The sequence below is a fragment of the Drosophila hydei genome, unplaced genomic scaffold, assembly GCF_003285905.1.
Source record: "Drosophila hydei strain 15085-1641.00,03,60 unplaced genomic scaffold, DhydRS2 tig00000232-arrow-arrow-pilon, whole genome shotgun sequence".
In the NCBI taxonomy this organism is placed as follows: Eukaryota; Metazoa; Arthropoda; class Insecta; order Diptera; family Drosophilidae; genus Drosophila; species Drosophila hydei.
In genome coordinates this window covers 746,041-765,616 of record NW_022045690.1, presented here as the reverse complement: position 1 = coordinate 765,616, position 19,576 = coordinate 746,041, and the positions used below count along the sequence as shown (strand labels likewise).

General features: G+C 43.1%; 1 protein-coding gene across 5 annotated transcripts in view; it reads left to right on the top strand.

Moving 5' to 3' along the window:
• The window catches only part of LOC111600179 (Kv channel-interacting protein 1), a 79,824-nt gene extending 60,629 nt beyond the window's left edge, over window positions 1-19,195 (top strand). For 2 of the 5 annotated variants that reach the window (XM_030223500.1, XM_023316178.2), the window contains 4 exons: window positions 6,193-6,384; window positions 11,480-11,553; window positions 16,715-16,927; window positions 17,589-17,781. In XM_030223500.1, coding sequence (XP_030079360.1) covers window positions 6,193-6,384; window positions 11,480-11,553; window positions 16,715-16,927; window positions 17,589-17,699 — 590 coding nt within the window. In that variant the 3' untranslated portion in view covers window positions 17,700-17,781. Of the gene's footprint in view, window positions 1-6,192; window positions 6,394-11,479; window positions 11,554-16,714; window positions 16,928-17,588; window positions 18,157-18,252 lie in introns of those variants that run through there. The other 3 variants (XM_023316179.2, XM_023316177.2, XM_030223501.1) reach the window with 2 other exon arrangements.
• The last annotated feature ends 381 nt before the right edge of the window (window positions 19,196-19,576 follow it).

Below are 19,576 nucleotides of genomic sequence, written 5' to 3'. Positions count from 1 at the left end.
GGGCAAGTGTCCTTAAAGCGGCAACAATTGACCTGCTCTTTGAATCGAGACAAGACCTGTATACCTCAAGCGTATATAGACACTATTCATATAACTGACATATATCAAAGTTATCTTTACTGAGCTTTTTCTTATGCTATAAGAATAACAGCCCATTGACAGCAATATTTTTATACAGACAACTGACGTTTCATATGACATTTCTTGTTTTTTTTTTGATAAAATATTTGCTCAAAAAAATTGGATCAAACATTTTTTTTTTAATATGAAAATTTAATACAAGCAATCCAGCAGCTGATAAGGCGCTGCAAATCTAAGATTTTCTGTTTCCTGAAATGCGAGGTCTGTTAGCAAACATCATGAATATCTACTTCGTTACCTTCAAAGGAATGCTCATAAGATATTATAGACTTTCTTTCACTTTCATTCTAATGCTCGAAGCACTTTGAAAATTCATTTTCTGTGATCTTTCTCAGCTATCCAGCTATGATCAAGCATCAAGAGATTGCATCGAAGAAGAAATCGTAGCTTGAGCATGTGTCAGGGGAACAGCTTTAATGTTTTGATTTTGGCCAACAACTAGATACAGATTCTGCTCCATTTACTGAAATGAGCCAAAATCAAAGATGTCCAAGCGCAACAGCTGCACTGAGCACTCACAGTAGCCAAACTTGTTAGCATAGATATTACCAATATAAACATGCGAAAAGCATACTTTTTGAGCACGCCTCGCATAAGCCAAACTGAATTGCCCAACCGCCGCACATACAGCAAAAGAATTGAAACGGAAGCCTTTAAGGGAAATGTATGTGTGTGTGCACAAATAGATATTGGCATGTATGAGATATGCTTAATATGGAAACGCTTGATAACTTGTTCATCAGTTGGCCAACAGCAGCAGCAGCAGCAGCAGGCAAACAGGCAGACAGGCAAAAATATCTGTTTGTCTTTTACGAGGCAACGCGTTTACTTAGTTTTAACGATTTCATAAAATTTTTTATAGATTCTTTTCGTTTTGACAGTCAGCCAAGTTATTTGCCAGCTTTTGCCCTTTGGCATGCTCTCTCTCTCTCACTCTCTCACTCCCTCTCTCTCTGTCTGCTGCCCTGCAAGCATTCGCTTTAGCTTGCTACGCTTGCAGCTCATTTTAATGATGACGACGACTTGCTTTGAGTTTCTTTTCTTTTCTTTTATTTTTTATTTTATTTTTTTTTTTTGGCAGTCGCTTATCAAACAGAGAGCTATAAAACTGCCAACGGCAATGTCATGTATGTGTGCGAATCTAATCTGTAAACGCTTCAATTGAGCTCGCATCTTCAAAGGATTATGGACAAGGGCAAGAAACAGACGCGTAGCCTTACATCGTTCGTCTTCTCACAATAAATATCTGAGTGTGCGTTATTTTTCTCATATTCATTTAGACTGTGCTCCACTGTCTGGGTGGGCGGCGCACTTATCGACACTCGGTAAACTTGAAATTGAACGAAAGTAAATATTTTTGCAGTTGCAGTGGAAAAACAGCAGGCATGCCTAATAAAAAGCATTTTCACAGTTGTTGCATCGCCCACACAGCCAACCGCAAACACCCACGCACACACATCCACACACCCACGCACACACAGATACTGAGGCTGATGTGGTTTGCAGCAGCATGCAAAAATATTTGCGCTTGGCTGACGGCGGCTGCTGCTGCACGAGTGCTGCAGCGGAAACGGAAACATGACACCTGCGCAGCCACACACACACACACACATGCAACCTGCAAGCCGCAGCAATGCAGCAAACAAACAGACAAACAAACCGAGTCGAGATAAACAGGAACTTATTATGCGAGGGCATGCAAAATTGCAAGTTGCAAGGGCCACCGTTCGGGGTTTGCCATGTCACTTACTACTCTCTCTCTCACACTGTGTGTGTGGGTGTGTGTGTGTGTGTTTGCTTGTGCTTTATCTGCAATTACAATGACAACAGGGGAGCAGCTAGTAGCTTGAAGCTCCACTCACGCTTTGCATATATTGTTATGGCTGGCAATTGCCACTGACCACGGTCTATTGCCACGACCCCTGCACAGCTAATGTGTCAACGTGCCATGGCACAGGCAAATGAGCGGCTTGTTTGCATTGGCGTCGCAATTCACGTTCTTCACACCTTGACCTCAGCAACAGCAACAGCAGCGGCAGCGGCAGCAGCAGTGACAGCAGAGTGAAATAAAAACAAAAACAGACACAAACAAACAAACAACAAAAGTGTGGCCTGTTTTTAGGAATTGCGAGACTCTAAGTCTGGCTGCGTCCCCCAAACAACCGAAAACCCGAAACCCAAAGCACAGCAACAAGCCGCAACCTCCGAACGTCTGACTGCTGGCTGAGGCCGAGGTCGCACAAATAGCTTTGTTATGCTCGCAAATAATTTAGACATTTTGTGTGAATATTTTTGGCTGCTTTTTGCTTGCTAACTGATAATAAAACGCAGGCACACACACACACACACACACACACAGTGCTATACATTCCTCTCTGTGTGTCACATGGGGCAAGTGGAAAACTAAATTCTGAGCCAAACAAACGCCACATGAATATATATTCAAATTAATGCATTTCGTCAGCTCTGGCTACTCACAACTGGCAACTGCCAACTGGCAACTGGCAAATGGCAGCTGAGAGATGGAGAGCTATGAAAATTCCCAAGTCTGAGAATGAAAGTGCGCTCGAGCGTAACAGCAATGGCCACGAATTTAATGCAACTCGCATAACTAACAGCCAGAAGCTCAAGAAAATGCAGAAAGAACAAAAAAATAAATGAAAAAAGAAATTGCATTTCATATGAACAGACAGCTCCAATGCCAGCTCGAGCAGGTACCAGAGTCGGACGCATCACAGCTTCAGCTCTTTCGTGAACTGATCTGGATCTGTCGTGTCATAAAACTATGCAAATCCATGTAAAGCATTCGAAGTGCCATTTTCCTCCCCTTTGTTCCAGCAGCCGTCACAAAATATGAAATAGAAAAAAGTTTCCATATTTTCTGCATATGGAAATCGCACTTTAACATTTGATATATGCTGTCATTTTGAGTGAATTATAAATCTATTCCTAAACCTAAAAGCTTAATATATATATATATGAAAGTTGTGCAGCGCTGACCAAGCTATAGCAAAAGATATATCAATAGCGCAGAAAATGACGTGACGTGACGTGACGTGACGCTTTTGTAACCATGCAAAATAGTTTTGTGCAAATAAATGTGACAAGCAGAAGCAGGCGTGGCAGACCGCTTAGATTATATATTTATATATATTCCTGATTAGGACAACGAGCTGAGTCGATTTCCGTCTGAACGCAGCAATTTCATAAGCTGCAAAAGCTATAGACTCATACGCATATGCAGAACTAGCTTCTCATTTTTTCGATAACTTACCGATAAAAATCGATCAATTGACATATTTGTTTAGTGCAGTTGCCTTTGATGAATACAAAGAATTTTTAAGTTTCGGATTTTGGATGTTGGTTACCTATGGCAATGTCTAGCTCTATTGATTGTTTTGCTCATTGTTTGGCTCTGATTTCCTCACTTAATGTCAATTGCCGCCTGGTCTACTTTTTAACTGCAGCCATTTTAATGACCAACAATAACAAGCCAGCATTTTTGGGCTCCCTTTGAAGGACAAATCGTACAGAACATTTCACGAACTTGATATTTGTATTAATTAAAATAGCTACTGAAATATAGTTAACAAAAATAATATTACTCTTGTTGGGTCTCTACAATATACCTAAAGGGAACTAAAGAGCTCTGTCACTCACTCCATCTCTCTAGCCCTCTCTCTGTCTCTCTCTCTCTCTTTCTCTCTCTTTCCCTCTCTCTCTCCGCACTTTAGGCATTTTCGATGCCCATGAGATTCCCCAATGTGAGCCCAAGTGGGAATTTTAAAAAGTCACAGCAATATTTGCCACATGTATATATATATATGTGTATATATATTGATATGACTTTTTAAAATACATATATCTATATATATATATTTATTTTTATACATTCATTTTCTAGCAGAAAAGAGAGGGAAAATGCATATAAAACTAAGAATTTTTCATGAGTGTGTGTGTGTGTGTGTGTGTTCTGCCCACGGGCAAGCATATGAAAATTAAAAACATAGCACACTGCCAAATACCCGGCAAGCTAATAATTTTCTCAGCGATTTATATGAAAATGCAGAGATTGAAATTTTCGATTGGGTCTGAGCAAGTTTTAGGAACAGCCTAATATATATATAAATATATATATATCAATGTGCATGGCGAATTGCCCAAATTGTTTGTCAACATATGTATAGAGGGGGCGAGAGATATGTGCAGAGCATACACCCAGGCAAGTCTAACTTCAGGCAGCCAGCGGAGTCAAGCGGAGCCCGCCGCATTCGCGCCGTTTGTTTGTGCTAAATATGGGCGTAGCTAACAAATAGTTGATGTGCTGCCCCCAGGCAAACTCATCTGCCTTTGCCGTCGCTGCCTGTACTACTCCACTCTTTCGCCAACGCCTTCCGGCCTTCCGGCTGTCTGCCACAATTCAGTCGCAGCGCATGTTTCATGCATTTTTAAACAGCCATTTGTCAAGCGCGTGAAAAGTGTTGCCTGCTTTTAGGCGGCACACCCACACACATACAATGGGCTGCCTGCAGCTGCTGCCTGTGTATATGTATGTGTGTGTACTTATGAGTTGAGTAAAACTTTTAATTAACCAAAATTGAGGCTCCACACAGCAGCCACAAAGACGTTTTTTTTTTGTTAGGAAAAAGCCAAAAAGGGGCATTTACCTTGCTGGCTCCAAAGTCACTCTCACCTGCTCAAAAGTTGCAGCATCTTTGCCAAGCACACACACAGCCTATCAAAGAAGAAAAGAACTCTAAAAAGAAGGAAAAAAAACTACATGAAAAGCCTGAAAAAGTTTGCGCTGCGACAGGCCGAGTGCTTAAGGAAGTTGCAAGTCAATTCAGCGACTCAAAAGATCAAAATCTCGCCAACTTCTACACGCCACATAGAAGTGTAGGCAAACGAGCTGCCAGGTAGTCAACAGAACATGCCACAGACGTGCACTGATAAGAAAATTCCTCACGAAATCTACCTGCGGCTAATGACACAAATTTAACACAAAAATGCACAAATTTGGCCAACTGACAAAAGCTGCCACGCAGCAGCAGCTGTAACTTTCTTTCTTATCTGTCATCGGACATGCTTCAATTTCAGAATCTCATGTCGAGAGTGCCAAAGATGCTGGGCATAATGTAGGAAAGATAGTGAAATGTCGAAGCGCTAAGTGTGGCTATAGGTGAGAGAGCGAAAGAGGGTCAAGAAAAGGCTATATTTGTGAGCAAGAGAGAGAGAGAGAACACTGAGAGAGCTTTATGTGTGAGACAAAGAAAAGAAAGGAACTCTATCTCGGATAAAGAGAGCAACGAAAAGACTTTGTAAGGCAGAGAAGAAAGCATGGACTATAATTGTGAGAGGAAGAGGGAGAAAAGGCAATGAAGGAGCATTAATTGTGGCAAAGGGGGATAAGAGCGGGCTCTATTTATGAGAAAGAGAGAGATAACAATAAATGAGCTCTTGTTGTGTGAAAGAAGTATAAGCGAGTGCTTTATTTGTGAGAAGGGCGGAGAGAGAGACAGAATATTAAATGAACATTGTGTGAAAGAGGAAGAAGAAAATGAAGGAAGGACTGCCTAGAAAAAAGAAGAGCAAGATAGGGCTCTTTTTCTCAATTGTCTCTCTAAACTTGATTGCAATTGAGATAATTTGTGAGCAATGAAGCTGATCAGAGTTCATAGAATAATTTATACAAATTCAAGTTGATTGAGGCATATGTAACAACGTCGTAAGCTTAAGCCAGAAAGCTTCAAGAATTTCACACGAGCCAATTCAATACATCTCTAGAGCATAAGAACTATGTCTCGCTCTGCCCCTCGCTCCCTCTCTCTCTCTCTCTTTATTGTCTACGCTGTAAACTGCTCCCAAGTTGAGTTCTTATTAAGATTACTGTTTTCACTTTTGCTTGTAGCTGAATAACTTTTTGTATTATAATAACTATTCCACAGCTTTTGCTTGATAAATACCAATTCACTCATGCATCGCTTTCACTTTTTCTCTTTTCTCACTTTCCGTTTTTTTCTTGTGCTTTGCGGTCTATCGATGAATTTGCAGATTCCGAACTAGAAGAATTCGAGACGCCGGCTCGCTACAGACCAGACTCGCTGAGCGCCCTGAGCCGGGCCACCCGCTTCACAGAGGACGAGATCAAACGAATTTATCGGGGTTTTAAGGCTGAATGCCCCACGGGCGTGGTCAAGGAGGACACCTTCAAAGTGATCTATTCGCAGTTCTTTCCACAGGGAGGTTCGTGCGGTACAGTATAATTGGTTTCGTTAACATTTGTGCCTTGAACTAGTGCATTACTAACGCTTGCCCATTCTCCTTTCAACCACTCCAAACATCATCGCATTCATCGCATTTGCCTCTAGCTCAGATTGCGATCGCATTTGCCAGCTTGCAAACACGCTCAACAAAAAATAAATCAACTATATTTTTTTATTTATATATATATATATATATATTTATGTTTGTATGTATATGTGTTAGCTTTGAGTTTATATTCTGTGTTGTGTTGTTAAGCATCATTTTTAGTTAAAACCAATGACAATGATTTAGCTGACAGAAAAGCGGCAACACTGACTAAAAAATATCCTGCACTCAGCTAATTTTAGTCACAAAAAGACCTGGTTGACCTCCTTTAAATAGAAATATTAAGCTAAACTAGTCTAGCCAGATTTATTCATTTACCCATCATACAGTTTTTACTCTAAGTTACTTCATTTTTCATTTAACTTGACTGAAATACCAGAGCAGTAAATTTCAAATGTCTTCCCAATGCATTTCAAAATTGAGTAGATTGAGTTGTTTACACATTTGATTATCATAACTCAGATTGACATTGAAAGTCAGTCATTTGCTGTAGTGTGCCGAGGTCAGGGTATCTGCTAGTCGAGCACACCGCGCAGTCGCTTTCATATGCCGTTCGTAATCACATCAACGCTCCATTGAAGTCTGGACAAATAAACGCTCTGAATGGAGCAGCATCTTGATCTGTTTTGAATGCCAAACTGGACGCAACAAGACCCTTGACATGGCCATTAGTGCTCGGACTGAGCCATAAATTTGGCAATTGGCTCACTTGATTCTTATTGTTATCTATTATCAGGCCAATGGGTTCGGCTGGCCCGCATTCAAATGAAGCCAGCAATTGGCTGAATGGCAGCTATTGCCAATTGCCATTGCCGGTTTTATCGGCATTTGAGGCTGGCCATTGGACAGACAGCCGGCATGTGCTCGAACGCATTATCGTTAATATTGGCTCTTTTGTCTCTTGCGCCATGAACACAACAAAGGCCGCCGGACTCGAAATGGGGCAGGCATTTACGTGTTGCTGCACATGATGATGAACACGACCGTCCCGCTAGCAGTTGGGCGCGCACTCACTGTACTTTTGCCCGGCCCAAAAGCCGAATGTTAAATCCCCGCCCCAGTCGCAGCGTATTCAAGCGGATAGCAGCGCGTACCCTTGGCTTGTGCAAGCTGAAATGTTGAGAGCGCAAATTAGCAAATGTATAAAAAGCAAAATCATGTTTCACAAGTCGCGACTGGAAGGGGCTGGGGCAGCAGCCTTCTCAGGCTGAGGCTGAGCTTGGGCCTGGGACTGGGACTGTGACTGGGCCAGGGCCCGGGCCCGGGCCCGGGCCCGAACCGGCCAAGGCAGCAGCCATTCAAGTTTAACCCAATCCACCCACTTGACCTCTTTTGAATAACAAGTAAATTTGCTCATTTACTTTGTGGCGCGCGGCTGCTAAAACATAAATTAAAGCCTTGGCCACAAAAACCATTTCTGGCCGCGCCGCGTCAAATTGAGGCGTGGCTAATGAGCTGCTAGACACCAAAGCAGCTAACTATGCCGACTGACTCACTGACTGATTGACAAAGGGCCCACACGCCCCAACCTGGGCTGGCATATTCTTAAAGAGATGAAATTCAGAGCTTTAAACACGATGAGGCTGCCGGCTGAACTGAACTGCTTCGTCTTCATCTGTCTGCCTTAAATGTAGTTATAATCCAAAATATAAATTATTGATATCGCTTGATAGCATTGCTGCTAGAAGCAAATCAGTTCAAAGCGAACGTCGCCTAGTTAGTCAAAAGGAAAACTCGACTCGGCTGCAACATGTGCTCAGTCTGTAAAAACTATGAATCACTATGACAGGATGCTGTCTACTGCGACGTCTCCTAACAAATTCCGCTTAAAATACATGAGTGTATAGCTTCTGCTTCCTCTTCGGTCTGCTGCTGTCGTTGTCGTTGTTGTTGTTGTTGTTGTTGTTGTCTGCAGTGAGACGACCAACGTCATGGCGCAATCCCCTCCGGTCACAGCGAAGCTTCTAAGCAAAGAAATATTGCTACACATGTTTCGCACTAAATTATTATAATAAACTTATTCGGCTTTCCTTTGAGCGAGCGACGGAGAGTGAGAGAGTGAAGGAAGCCAACTTGAGCCCAAACAAAAAAGAAAACAAGGAACATGGTAATGGCCTTGAGCTGGCAGCGCAAGCTTCAGGAGTGGGTGAAGCAAGTGGGGGGCGGTTAGCGGTAAGCTGACACAACAAGCATCGACAGAGACAGGCGGAAACGCTTGTAAAACGGCAAAGCGGGAGTGAGCACAAGATATGCTGCGCCTTGGCAATCTGATGAAAAATAAATAATGAAATCATTTTTTATTTTGATAAGCCGCTTTGCCACTCCGCCGAACTCCGCTGCGGCCCACGCGATGTGCCTAATACGAGGCGACAGTTCAGCCAAACAAAAAATTAAAGAAGAGGCAGCAGCAGCCGAGACATGAAAAGACAAAAAAATTATCATCAAAGTTGGTGATTTATCACTTTTGGTCCCAGCTCCAGCTGCAGCGCTGACGCCGCTGCCTGTGCCCTAGCCGTGCCGCCTCATGTCCTTTTCGTTGTTTTCCGTGTGCTTTTCCTTTCGCATCATGTTGCGAATTTTCAGCGCAAATTTCATAACAATTTTTACATGACACATTTGCAGTCATTTTGATTTGGCTAAGGGAAAAACATTTTCGACAGCCGCAGCACGAGCAGATGCTGTCTTTGCCTTTGAGCTTTGACCTTGATGAGTGGTGGCGGGCTGCTGGGTGGGCGTGTCGCTGCGTCATGCGTCATAAAAACACATTAAGTATCAAACGGCGACAATAAACTTTGACAAATACATTTTTGGAGCAGCACTCGCTTTCGCCTCTGCCCACGCCCAGTCCACGCTTCGGGCACACATAAAGGCGCTAAACCACATAGGGCAAGCGCACATCAATAAAATTGCTCTTTGCCACACATTCGGCCAAGATGCCGAGGCGAGGCGAGGCGGTAGCCATTTTATGAACTGCATTGCTCTGCTGCTCCTACTCGAAAAGAGGTGTAAACATTGTGCGCCCATAAAGCGCACGATTCGAACTTGAGTTGCAGCTGCAGCAGCGCAAGTGAAGCTCAAGCTGTAGCTGCCACTGGAACTGGAAGTGTAACATGGAATTGGAACTGGAACTGTAGCAACCACAAGCCATCAAGTCATAATCATAAAAGCACCAAGTACAAATGAGCGGCTGCTCGGCAATAATCTAAATGTAATGTGATGGCCAGATAAGGATATTTGCACCAAGTGCCCGTCGGTGGTTGTGCCTCGCCTCGCCTCTTGAAGGCAGTAAAACTGACTTCTGAGCGTGCCTGGAGCGTACTTTTTACTGAGCGCAACTCTGCTGTGCGTAGTTGTCACAGTGAAGACTATGAAATACCCTGTAAATAGTTTTTGGCTTAACTTATAACTTTTGAGTCAGTCAAATAAGTTAGTCAATCAGTCAGTCACTCAATCCATCAGTCAGCAGATCAGTAAATCAGTCACTGAATCAGTCAATCAGTCAGTCAATCATTTAATCAGTCAATTCAGTCGGGCAGAGCACCAGTCAATCCGTCCATCAGTCAACAAGTCCATCAGTCGATAACTCAGTCCATCACTCAGTTAGTCAATCAGTGAGTCAATCAGTCAGTCAGTCAGTATTTCAATCAGTCAGTCACTTAATCCAACAGTCAGCCCATCAGTAATTCAGACATTGAATCAGTCAATCAGTCAGTCAATCATTCAATCAGTCAGCCACTCAGTCAGTCAATAAGTCAATCAATGATTTCATCAATCAATCAGTCAGTCAGTCAATCTGTGTTTCCGTTAATCAATCAGTATATCACACAATCCGTCCAACAGCCAATCAGTCTATCAGTGAATGGCTTAATCAATCAGGCAGTCAATCAGTCAGTCAATCAGCCAGTCACTCAATCCATCAGTCAACCCATCACTAAGTCAGTCAGTCATTGAGTCATTCACTAAATCAGTCAATCATTCAATCAGTCAGTCACTCAGTTAGTTCTGCATGCAATCAATCAATCGATCAGTCATCATCAGTCATCATCAGTCTCATCCGTCCAGCCCATCAGTAAGTCAGTCAGCCAGTCAGCCAGTCACTGAATCAATCCTTCAGGCAATCAGTCACTCAATCAGCCAGCCAGTCAGCGATACATGCTTTACCCCACGCTCAGCATAGCCTCTCAGGGTAAGGCACGCATGCAGGGTACTTGACACACATGCAGCATAATTTGCTAAGCATTTGACAACTTATCTGAACACTCACACGCCCGCATACGCACACCCGCACACATAATTAGCTGAGAAGAGTTTTTGTTTTTAGATAGCGCTGAGGGTTGCCTTAGAGAGTCGCAAGTCGCGTGTTGGGGCCATGTTGACTTTTTCGAGGAGCAACGAAAACTTTGCGGCTGACAAAACGAAAGTCTTGTTGCAACATTTTCTCAAGCTCGTTTCTCTTACATTTATTTTGGGCCCGACACAAGTACTGGCTGTGTGTTCATTGAAGGACAACAACAGGGTCGGACCCCCTATAAAAGTTTTCGACCCAACAATGACACGGCAGCATTTCCATCTTGATGCTGGGCGACTCAAACCAAACAACGCAACACAAGACTTCACATTTTCACTTTAACTTTTAACTTTTCGCATTCCTATTCCCATTTCCATTTAACATCCATTCCCACAACATAGTTTATCGATGACGTAGCATGTGCAATGTAATCGCTTGTCTATCGAATATGCCTGCAGAAGTGTATGCGTGTGTATTTACTTATGTATCTGTAGAGTTGCAAGTTGCTGTAAGCACATATATGTATTCTAAAAGTTTTCTACTCAAAAGTCAAAGTCCTGGACACACATGTCTTGGCTTTTAAACGCTGTTCACTCACTTTTAACACAGTCTCTCTCTCTCTCTCGTTTTGCAACAAATAATAACAACAAAAAAAAAACTATAAATAAACAACAACTACAGCGAATCCAACATTATACGCACATTATGTATTTAATACCCTGGATCAGGATCATAGCGGCATTGTCAGCTTTGAGGTAAGTGATGCATGCTACGAATATGATGAAATATGATTTATCTTGCACAGATTGGAACAGCTATGGGATACAGTTATATGTATGTCATAGTTCGTCGTTAGCAATTAAAAGATCTGTGTGATCGATAAGGCAATATATCGGTATATATAAGGTCGAAAGCGTCTACTTATGTCAGAAGCAACTCAGAAAGTCTTGAGCCTATTGACTCGATTGTCGATATAGATCGAATATATTAAGGATATATCTAAAGTGTACTTAGCAGAGCAACAGATAAATAAACAGATCTATCGATAAGATATCGATAACAAGTCCATATATGTCATTATGTACACATCTGCTAAGGTCGATAAGTCTACAAATCTAGTTAGCAGAGTAGCAGATAAATAAACTGATCTATCGATAATATATCGATAAAAAGTCCATATATGTTATTTGACCTATGATCTAGTTCTATAAGCTCTAGAAGCCAGTTAGTCAAAGATACAAACTTGGCTCTGTTTACGCAGTTTATTCGACAAGTCTTAAACAAGTTTCCTTGCTTTACGCGCTTCGTGATAAAAAGTTGATTTGCCCGATAATGAGCATCAGTGTGGCAAAAGCTAGTAAAAAGCTGAATATAAAAATCAAAGATTCCTTCACACAAAAACGAAGTTCCTCAGGCATTCCGCCACGATGTTACCATAAGCTGTGACCAGTTTAAGTGCAGCAACAAAGTTAAAGAGTTGTTAAAGAGTTGCCGCTCGTTAAATGGGGGCAACGTTGACATTTGGGATGATCTGTGGTAACTACAAATGGAGCTGTGGAACTTAAAGAGTTATGCTCGAGGCTAATTTTTGTCGCAAATGGCACACTTGGAACATTTTAATGTGCCTAAGCACTTGGCAAATAATTCAATTTTAATATACTAAATTATGGAGTCTTGGCCGGCCGGACAAAGGAGCCGAGCGAACTTTCTGCTGCGGGCGGCTCAGTGGTCAGCCAAGTGCGACAAGGCAGCCAAAGCATCCATATCCCCAGCCTCCCAAGAGCAACAAAATGCGCTTAAGTACAATGAAATTACTTTAGACATTTTAAGCATAAAATATGGCTGACAGTTGAGCTGAAACTCCACGACACAGTCGAGTAGCATCATAAGCGTCTTGCTCTACATTGGCCTCCCCCTCCCTCTTCCTCCTCCTCCTCTCTCTCTTTCTCTCTCTCTGTGTGTGTTGGGTGGTTGGCGCCAAATGATGCTGCAAAATGCTCCGAAAAGAAGCAACAACAAACACGGCCACAGTCCTGGCCAAGAAGCGTGTAGTTAGAGCAGCTCATTTAGCTGCGGTTTCCGCAGCACGACAACAACTATGAACCGAACGACTCCCGGTTAAATGTCAGCGCTCTATTAAGTGCTAGCATCCAGCTTCAAGCTGTTCGACGCAAACTTCTGGTTAAACGTTAAGCGTGCAGCCATATTATCAGAGCTTTATATCTACTTCTCGCTGAAGCATGAGTCTGTCTGCCCTCAGTGCTTGCTTAAAGTGTGCAGCTCAAGTTCTTGTCAAGTTTTTAGCATTATTAATGAATCGTCAGTTTGACGGGCAGAATGTGTGTGATTTGCATAGAAAGCGCTTGGATTTGGAAGGTATCAGTGTATCTCTCTCTCTCTCTCTCGCTCTCACTCTCTCTCTCACTTTTCACTTTGCTTCATTTTATTTTTGACATAAGTTATAGCCACAGCTAGCTTTGCTTCTTCCAATTACTCTTTAATCTCTCAGATTAGTCCAATATTTCTTTTATCTCCCACACAGATATCTCTATAATCTCTCACATATCTACAGCTAGCTTTCTTTCTCATAGATATTTTTTAACAATTTCTATATTGAACTTTCTGCTATTAACTAAGTCCTTTGCAGCATTATAGCTACAGAATTTATGCTTAGAGTTGGGAGAGAGATGATATTTCGATGCCTTAAAGTATATATTCTCTTAGTCAATATCAAAAGCTAATCGAGCTGCGTCTCTCTGTCTAATCATATATATAAATACGTCTATTTACAAAGCTGCTTCAATGGCTTACAGCGATTAGCCTCTTTATATAAACGATCCATAATGAAGAACAATAAACAAATTAAATATCAATAAATATAAAAAAAAATTAATAAATAAATAAATAAATATTAAATTTGGTTGGCCAAAAGCTGCACTCAATGCTCACAAAATGTGAAGCTAATAAATTTAAATCGAAGATCTCTGGGTATCGCCTAGTGGCGGCAATTTACTGATGCCCATTTTAATTAGCGACTTTCATCACTTTCTATTTACAGTTGTGCCAAAAGGCAAAGCGCCAAAGGCATGCATAGATCTATATCTGGGCTAAATAGTTAAATGTAATTGAAATTTGCAATTTGGGCAATGCGCACGAAGCAGAAACCCGAGAAACAGGCGCTGTCAGTTGCATTTCCATTGCCATTTCCATTTCTATTTTCGTTTCCATTTTCAGTTCGGGTTTCGTGTTCACTTTATTTCATTTCGCATTGCCTACTTTTTGGGGCGCTGGCGTTTTAGGTATTTGGCTGGCGGGCCAAAGTGGAGCGAACGAAACAAAAGCCAAAAAATCAAGTGAATTGTCTCAAAATTGAAATAAAATGCAGCGCAAGTGGGCGACAAGCGTGCCGAGTGAGGTGGTGCGGGTGGTGCACATGATGCAGTCGCCCATCTCAATCTGCTGTCGCGTGCTGTATTCATGTAGCTGTCGCAGTTGCTGCTGCTGTTGCTGCTGTCATTGTCAACATTTCTATTGCAGGCGAACAAAGCGACGCGAAGAAGTGCAAAACGGAAATCAAATAAATATGCGCATGAAAAGCGTGGCAAATGGCGCTGTGGGCGTGGCAGGCTGCAGGCTGCAGGCTGCAGGCTGCAGGCTGGGAGGCAGCACTTCGCATGCAAATTGCAAATAATTTCTACAATTTTGTTCGCTGCCAACGTCCGTACATGAACTTCACTGGCCACCACAAACGCCACGGCCAACGGCCACGCCTATTGGTTATGCTAAAAATTATATATATGGCAGGCAGCGGGCGGGCGAGCGAGAGGCGCCCAGCACAATGGCAGCACGTGTTCGCTGGCGACGCCATTGAAACGATGAATTATGGCGATTTTAACGCCAACTCGCCGGGGGTGGCCGAGCCAAGACACAAGTGCGATATAAACCAAAGGCAGGCCAAACAAAAGGCAGCCAACTGCAGCAGTTATACACCCAGAGAACACACACACACAAACACACTAGCTGGCTGGCTACTGAGAGACAGGCGCTTATCTGACTGCGAAACGAGGCCCGCCATAAGCTTCGCCTTCGCCTTTGCCTTTTTGCCAGCTCGCCCAGTTTCGTTTTGTGAATAATGACCTAAAATTGTAATGACTACAAGGCACGTTCGCCATATAAACCATGTGCACACACACACACATGCACACACACATGCACACACACATGCACACACACATGCACATGCACATATGTTTACATATGGCCCAGCCTGCTGTGCGTGTGTGCGAGCGAGTGTGTCGAATGACGGCTGACTAAGTAGACTTCCGCTTTTCAATTAAGCTCACATATTGTTGCAAGGTGTTTTATACACGATTTGCACGACATTTCCTTTTATTAAATTGCCAACGTTGCACAACAACAACTCGAACTCGAGTAACAAGAGCATTAACAACATCAATTTAAGTGCAGAACATCGACTAGCAAATGTAAAACGATTTGTTCCTGATTTATGATGATAACGAGAAGGCCTTAGCTCAAATTAACACACACATGAGCCACATACATAGACACATATGCAAATAGCACAGGCACATTTACATGCAGGCAGAGTAATGTAATTAGTTAGAGTAACATTTAGCTCTGATAGCTCTGGTCGAGACTATATACATACATGCACACACATATGTAAATATAGATACACATTACACGTACGCACGCTGCTTACAGCGCAGTTGACGCAGCAGCTGCGCTTGGCTAGCTTAGCTTAGCCTGAGCAAAATTGAACAATAGATGGCGCTTGCAGCGATCTTTGTAAATCAACTTTTCGTTAGGCAAATATTATTCAACTTTGTTTTCAACGCATGTTGTATGTATTCTATTACGCTCATCGCTTAACTCTCACATCTATGGTTAACAAAGATGCGTATAGATAAGTTTAATTAGGGCCCTTCCAGCAAGTTTGTATATTTTTCGTCTTTCTTATGCTAATAAAAATTCAATAAAAACAAAAATTCGTGTACAAATCCGACTCTATAACAAGTTCGATCAGTTTGGCCACCGCTCATTTAGTAATGCACCTTAAAGAACGCAATCCAACGAGTTGTATTCGTGTGCTTTTGACTGCACGCATTTGTCAGCGTCTCTGGCTGCAACGCTCAAAAGTAGGCAACGATTTTTTTACTTTATTTTTACTTCTTATTTCGTGTTGGTTTGTTCTGTCACGTTTCCTGCACATTGATAAATTAGCCAAGCGAACTCTGCACTTGTCCAAATGGGGCTTAATGGGCTGCAGCAAATGTTTCGCAAATACAAATAACCAAACACGTTTTGCACTGGTCGCGAGCAGTGCTAGACGCACAGATACCCTGCATTTCCATCTAGATTAAGAAACTTTTGAAACTAAGCAAGCACTTTGATCTAGAAGCAGCACTGCTGTTGTTGACCTGCTTATATATATTACGAGGGTATAGGAACACACAACAAGACCCGCCATTCAGCCATTCAGCCATTCAGCTTGAATGCCTCCCTCCTCCCTCACGCTCCCTTGTCAGGCAGACAGCGATGCTGCGGCACATAGTTGTAGAACTTTTTCCACTTGCCAGTTCTTATCTAGGCACATTTGTCATACGAATCACTGAAATAAATGTCCACTTCAGCAGCAGCTTAAGTTCGGGTAGTCCGTGTAGTCTCCAGCTGCTGCTGTCTGCGGCCAGCTGCTGGTCAGTGCTCGACTTAAGTCGAGTGCTGGCAGCCTCTTATGGGCTATTCTTTATAAACAGATTTCCAATTTCTTTTCGCCGTTCGCGTCCGAGTGTCTTGGTATCTGCGGCTGTATCTCTCTATCTGTCTCAGTATCTGAATCTGTAATGTATAATGTGTAATGTGTATTTATGTTGGCATATTTTTCATTTACAACAGGACTTCGTTCAAGGACTTTCGATACTGTCGCGCGGCTCGGTGGAGGAGAAGCTACGCTGGACATTCTCGCTGTACGACATCAACGGCGACGGCTTCATTACGAGGGAGGAAATGACTGACATTGTGACTGCCATATACGAGCTAATGGGTCGACTGCCGGACGAGTGTCCCGAGGAGGAGAAGATCAAGGGCAAAGTGGAGCAAATCTTTCAGGTGAGTGCCCAAACGCACAGTGCCAGTTCCCGTTTCAGTTTCAGCTTCAGTTCGAGTTGCCTCAGCCGCCCATCAAGCAACTCCAGCTGCCAGAGCAGAGAGATGTTCGCATTACTTATGTTAATTATGCAATTTCAATTTGCGCTCGCCTCAAACTGTCGGCTTATTTACTCTGCATTATGCAAATCAAATTATGTATTTCTTTGTTGGCCATTTCGCCAGCCGGACACATTCAATGGACATAGTCATCAGGCTGTCTATCGCATAGATCTCTCCCCCTCCCTCTCCGTCCGTCTTTCCGGAGTTCGCTTTGCTTGCCAGTCACGCATTGTCATTAGCGGCTAAGGTCCTGTTGAATGCCCCATCTTGGCCCTTATCCAGATGCTGCAAATGGCAAAGGAAGCGGCAAATGCGAGCACACAGCTAGCTAGCTAGTCGCATACATGGCCAGATATTTATCATTATTATCCTGAGCCTTAAAGCACGCTGGCCCATATTAAATTTAAGCTTAGCTACTCGAGGCGGCCCAGACTGTTAGGCCCGAGAAATTGACAGAAATGCAGTTAATTGACTTGTTCCTCTTGGCCAACAAAATTGATAGTATAGAAATTGGTATTATGCTCAGTCATGAAGTTAATTCAATTGAAATTTCGACTCTCAGAAAATGGACATCAATCGGGATGGCGTTGTGACGCTAGAAGAGTTTTTGGAGGCCTGCCGGAATGATGATGCCATATCCAGATCGATGTCTGTCTTTGATACAGCATTCTGACCATATCCGACTGACAAGGGCGATGAGTATACGGTGCGGCGACTGCGACGTAGCCGGAGTCAGCAGCAGAAACAAAAGCAACAGCAGCACAGCAAACAGCAAATGGAAACTGAGAAACGTAAGTCAAACTACAAGATGAAACAACAACAACAACAACAACAACAACAACAACAAGAACAAATGCAACAAATACATAGCACAAGACACCAGGCGGCAGCCAAGTGCTGTCATGTCATTGACATCGATGGCGCCAGCACAACAACAATAACAACAACAACAACAACAGCAACAACAACAACCAACTGCACTAGCAACAACCACAACAACTACAAAACTAATCACAGGCCACGAGCGCTGAAAAAGCGCGTCATCGATGACTCCGATGAGGATGAGGACGACAACCACAACGACGACGATGATGATCACGATGAGGACAATGACGACGACGACGATGATGATGATGAGGATGAGGATGAGGATGGGGATGACGCCGATGAGGAGGAGAAGGATGATTACGAAACTGGGAGACAGCCGCTAATGGGCAACGCTCAACGCAATCAATCCATGTGCCGGCACTGCCAACGACCCCAAACGGAGCTGCATTCGCGCCAGTTGCCGGCGCTGCGTCTGCGCAAAGCCCAGTCGAAGTCGCGACAGCGCAAGCGCAGCAAGAGCAGGCAGCGCCATCATCAGCATCAGCATCAGCATCAGCATCTGGATGCACGTGCCAAGCCGCGCTGGCCGGAGTTGAGCGTTGCCAATGAGCTGGCCATACGCTTTCGCTGTCCGCAGGTGGGGCCGCAGGTGGGTCGCGATCTGCATACGCCGCAGCCCATGCATTTCCATCATCCCCAGCAGCTGGGCCAGGGTCAGCACCAGGCGCCGCCCAAGCCGGCCAAAAGTAAAAGCAAGCACAAGCAGCGCATGCAGCGTAAGCAAGCGCAGCTAGCAGCTGCACCACCCAAAGCAGATGTTGCAGCAGCAGCAGCTGCGGCAGTAACGCCTGCACCACCTGCCCCGCCACTGCCGCCGCCCAACGGCCTTGTGGCGCAACCCTTGGATAGCAATGAGCTGGCGGCAGGTCATGGCAACACGGAGCTGCCCCACACGCCAGACTCGCCCTCGCTGGTAACGGTCAGCACTTGGTACACGGTGGCCAAGCAGGGCGTCTCCTGCTAATAGGCATTTACATATTTCTAGTTGTTGACTGCAGTCAGTGAGTACCTTTGATATCAGCATTACTATTTCCGAGACTTGGGTCTCCCCAAATGCATGCAACAACAACAACAACAACAACAACAACAACAACGGCAACTCCCCTCTTTATGCTCTACTATATGGAAATTCCTGAGCGCAAAGAGAGTTTTTTTTAGGTTGAAATTGCAACTGCAAGTGTTTAAATTTATAAGATTTGCATACAATGTACTTACTTATACATTTGATGTGGTTATATATATATATATAGATATGTGCTGTTTTTTCCCCTCTACTTAGACTTAAACCATAGAACAGAAAATAAAAAAAAAATGAAGTTCCCAAAGCTATGTGTATGTTAAATCGATGTTAAAATAATTGTAAAATGTGTTATAGTGATAAAAAGAAAAGGAAAAAAAGTTAAGCAAACAAGAACTAAATTAAACTCAATTGTATAACGGTATACTATGCTAGCTATATAATCTAAACTAATTTTAATCAACAGATTCAGACCGAACAAAAGAAAAGAAAACCAAAAATAAATGTAAAATCTGATTTAAATGTTTTTGTGTTTATTTCCCTTTTGCGTTTCACAATTGGCGGTAAAGATTCCATAAAACAATTAAATATTTAATAAACAAAGTTAGTTATCATAGTTAAAAAAACAAAAAAAAACCAAAAAA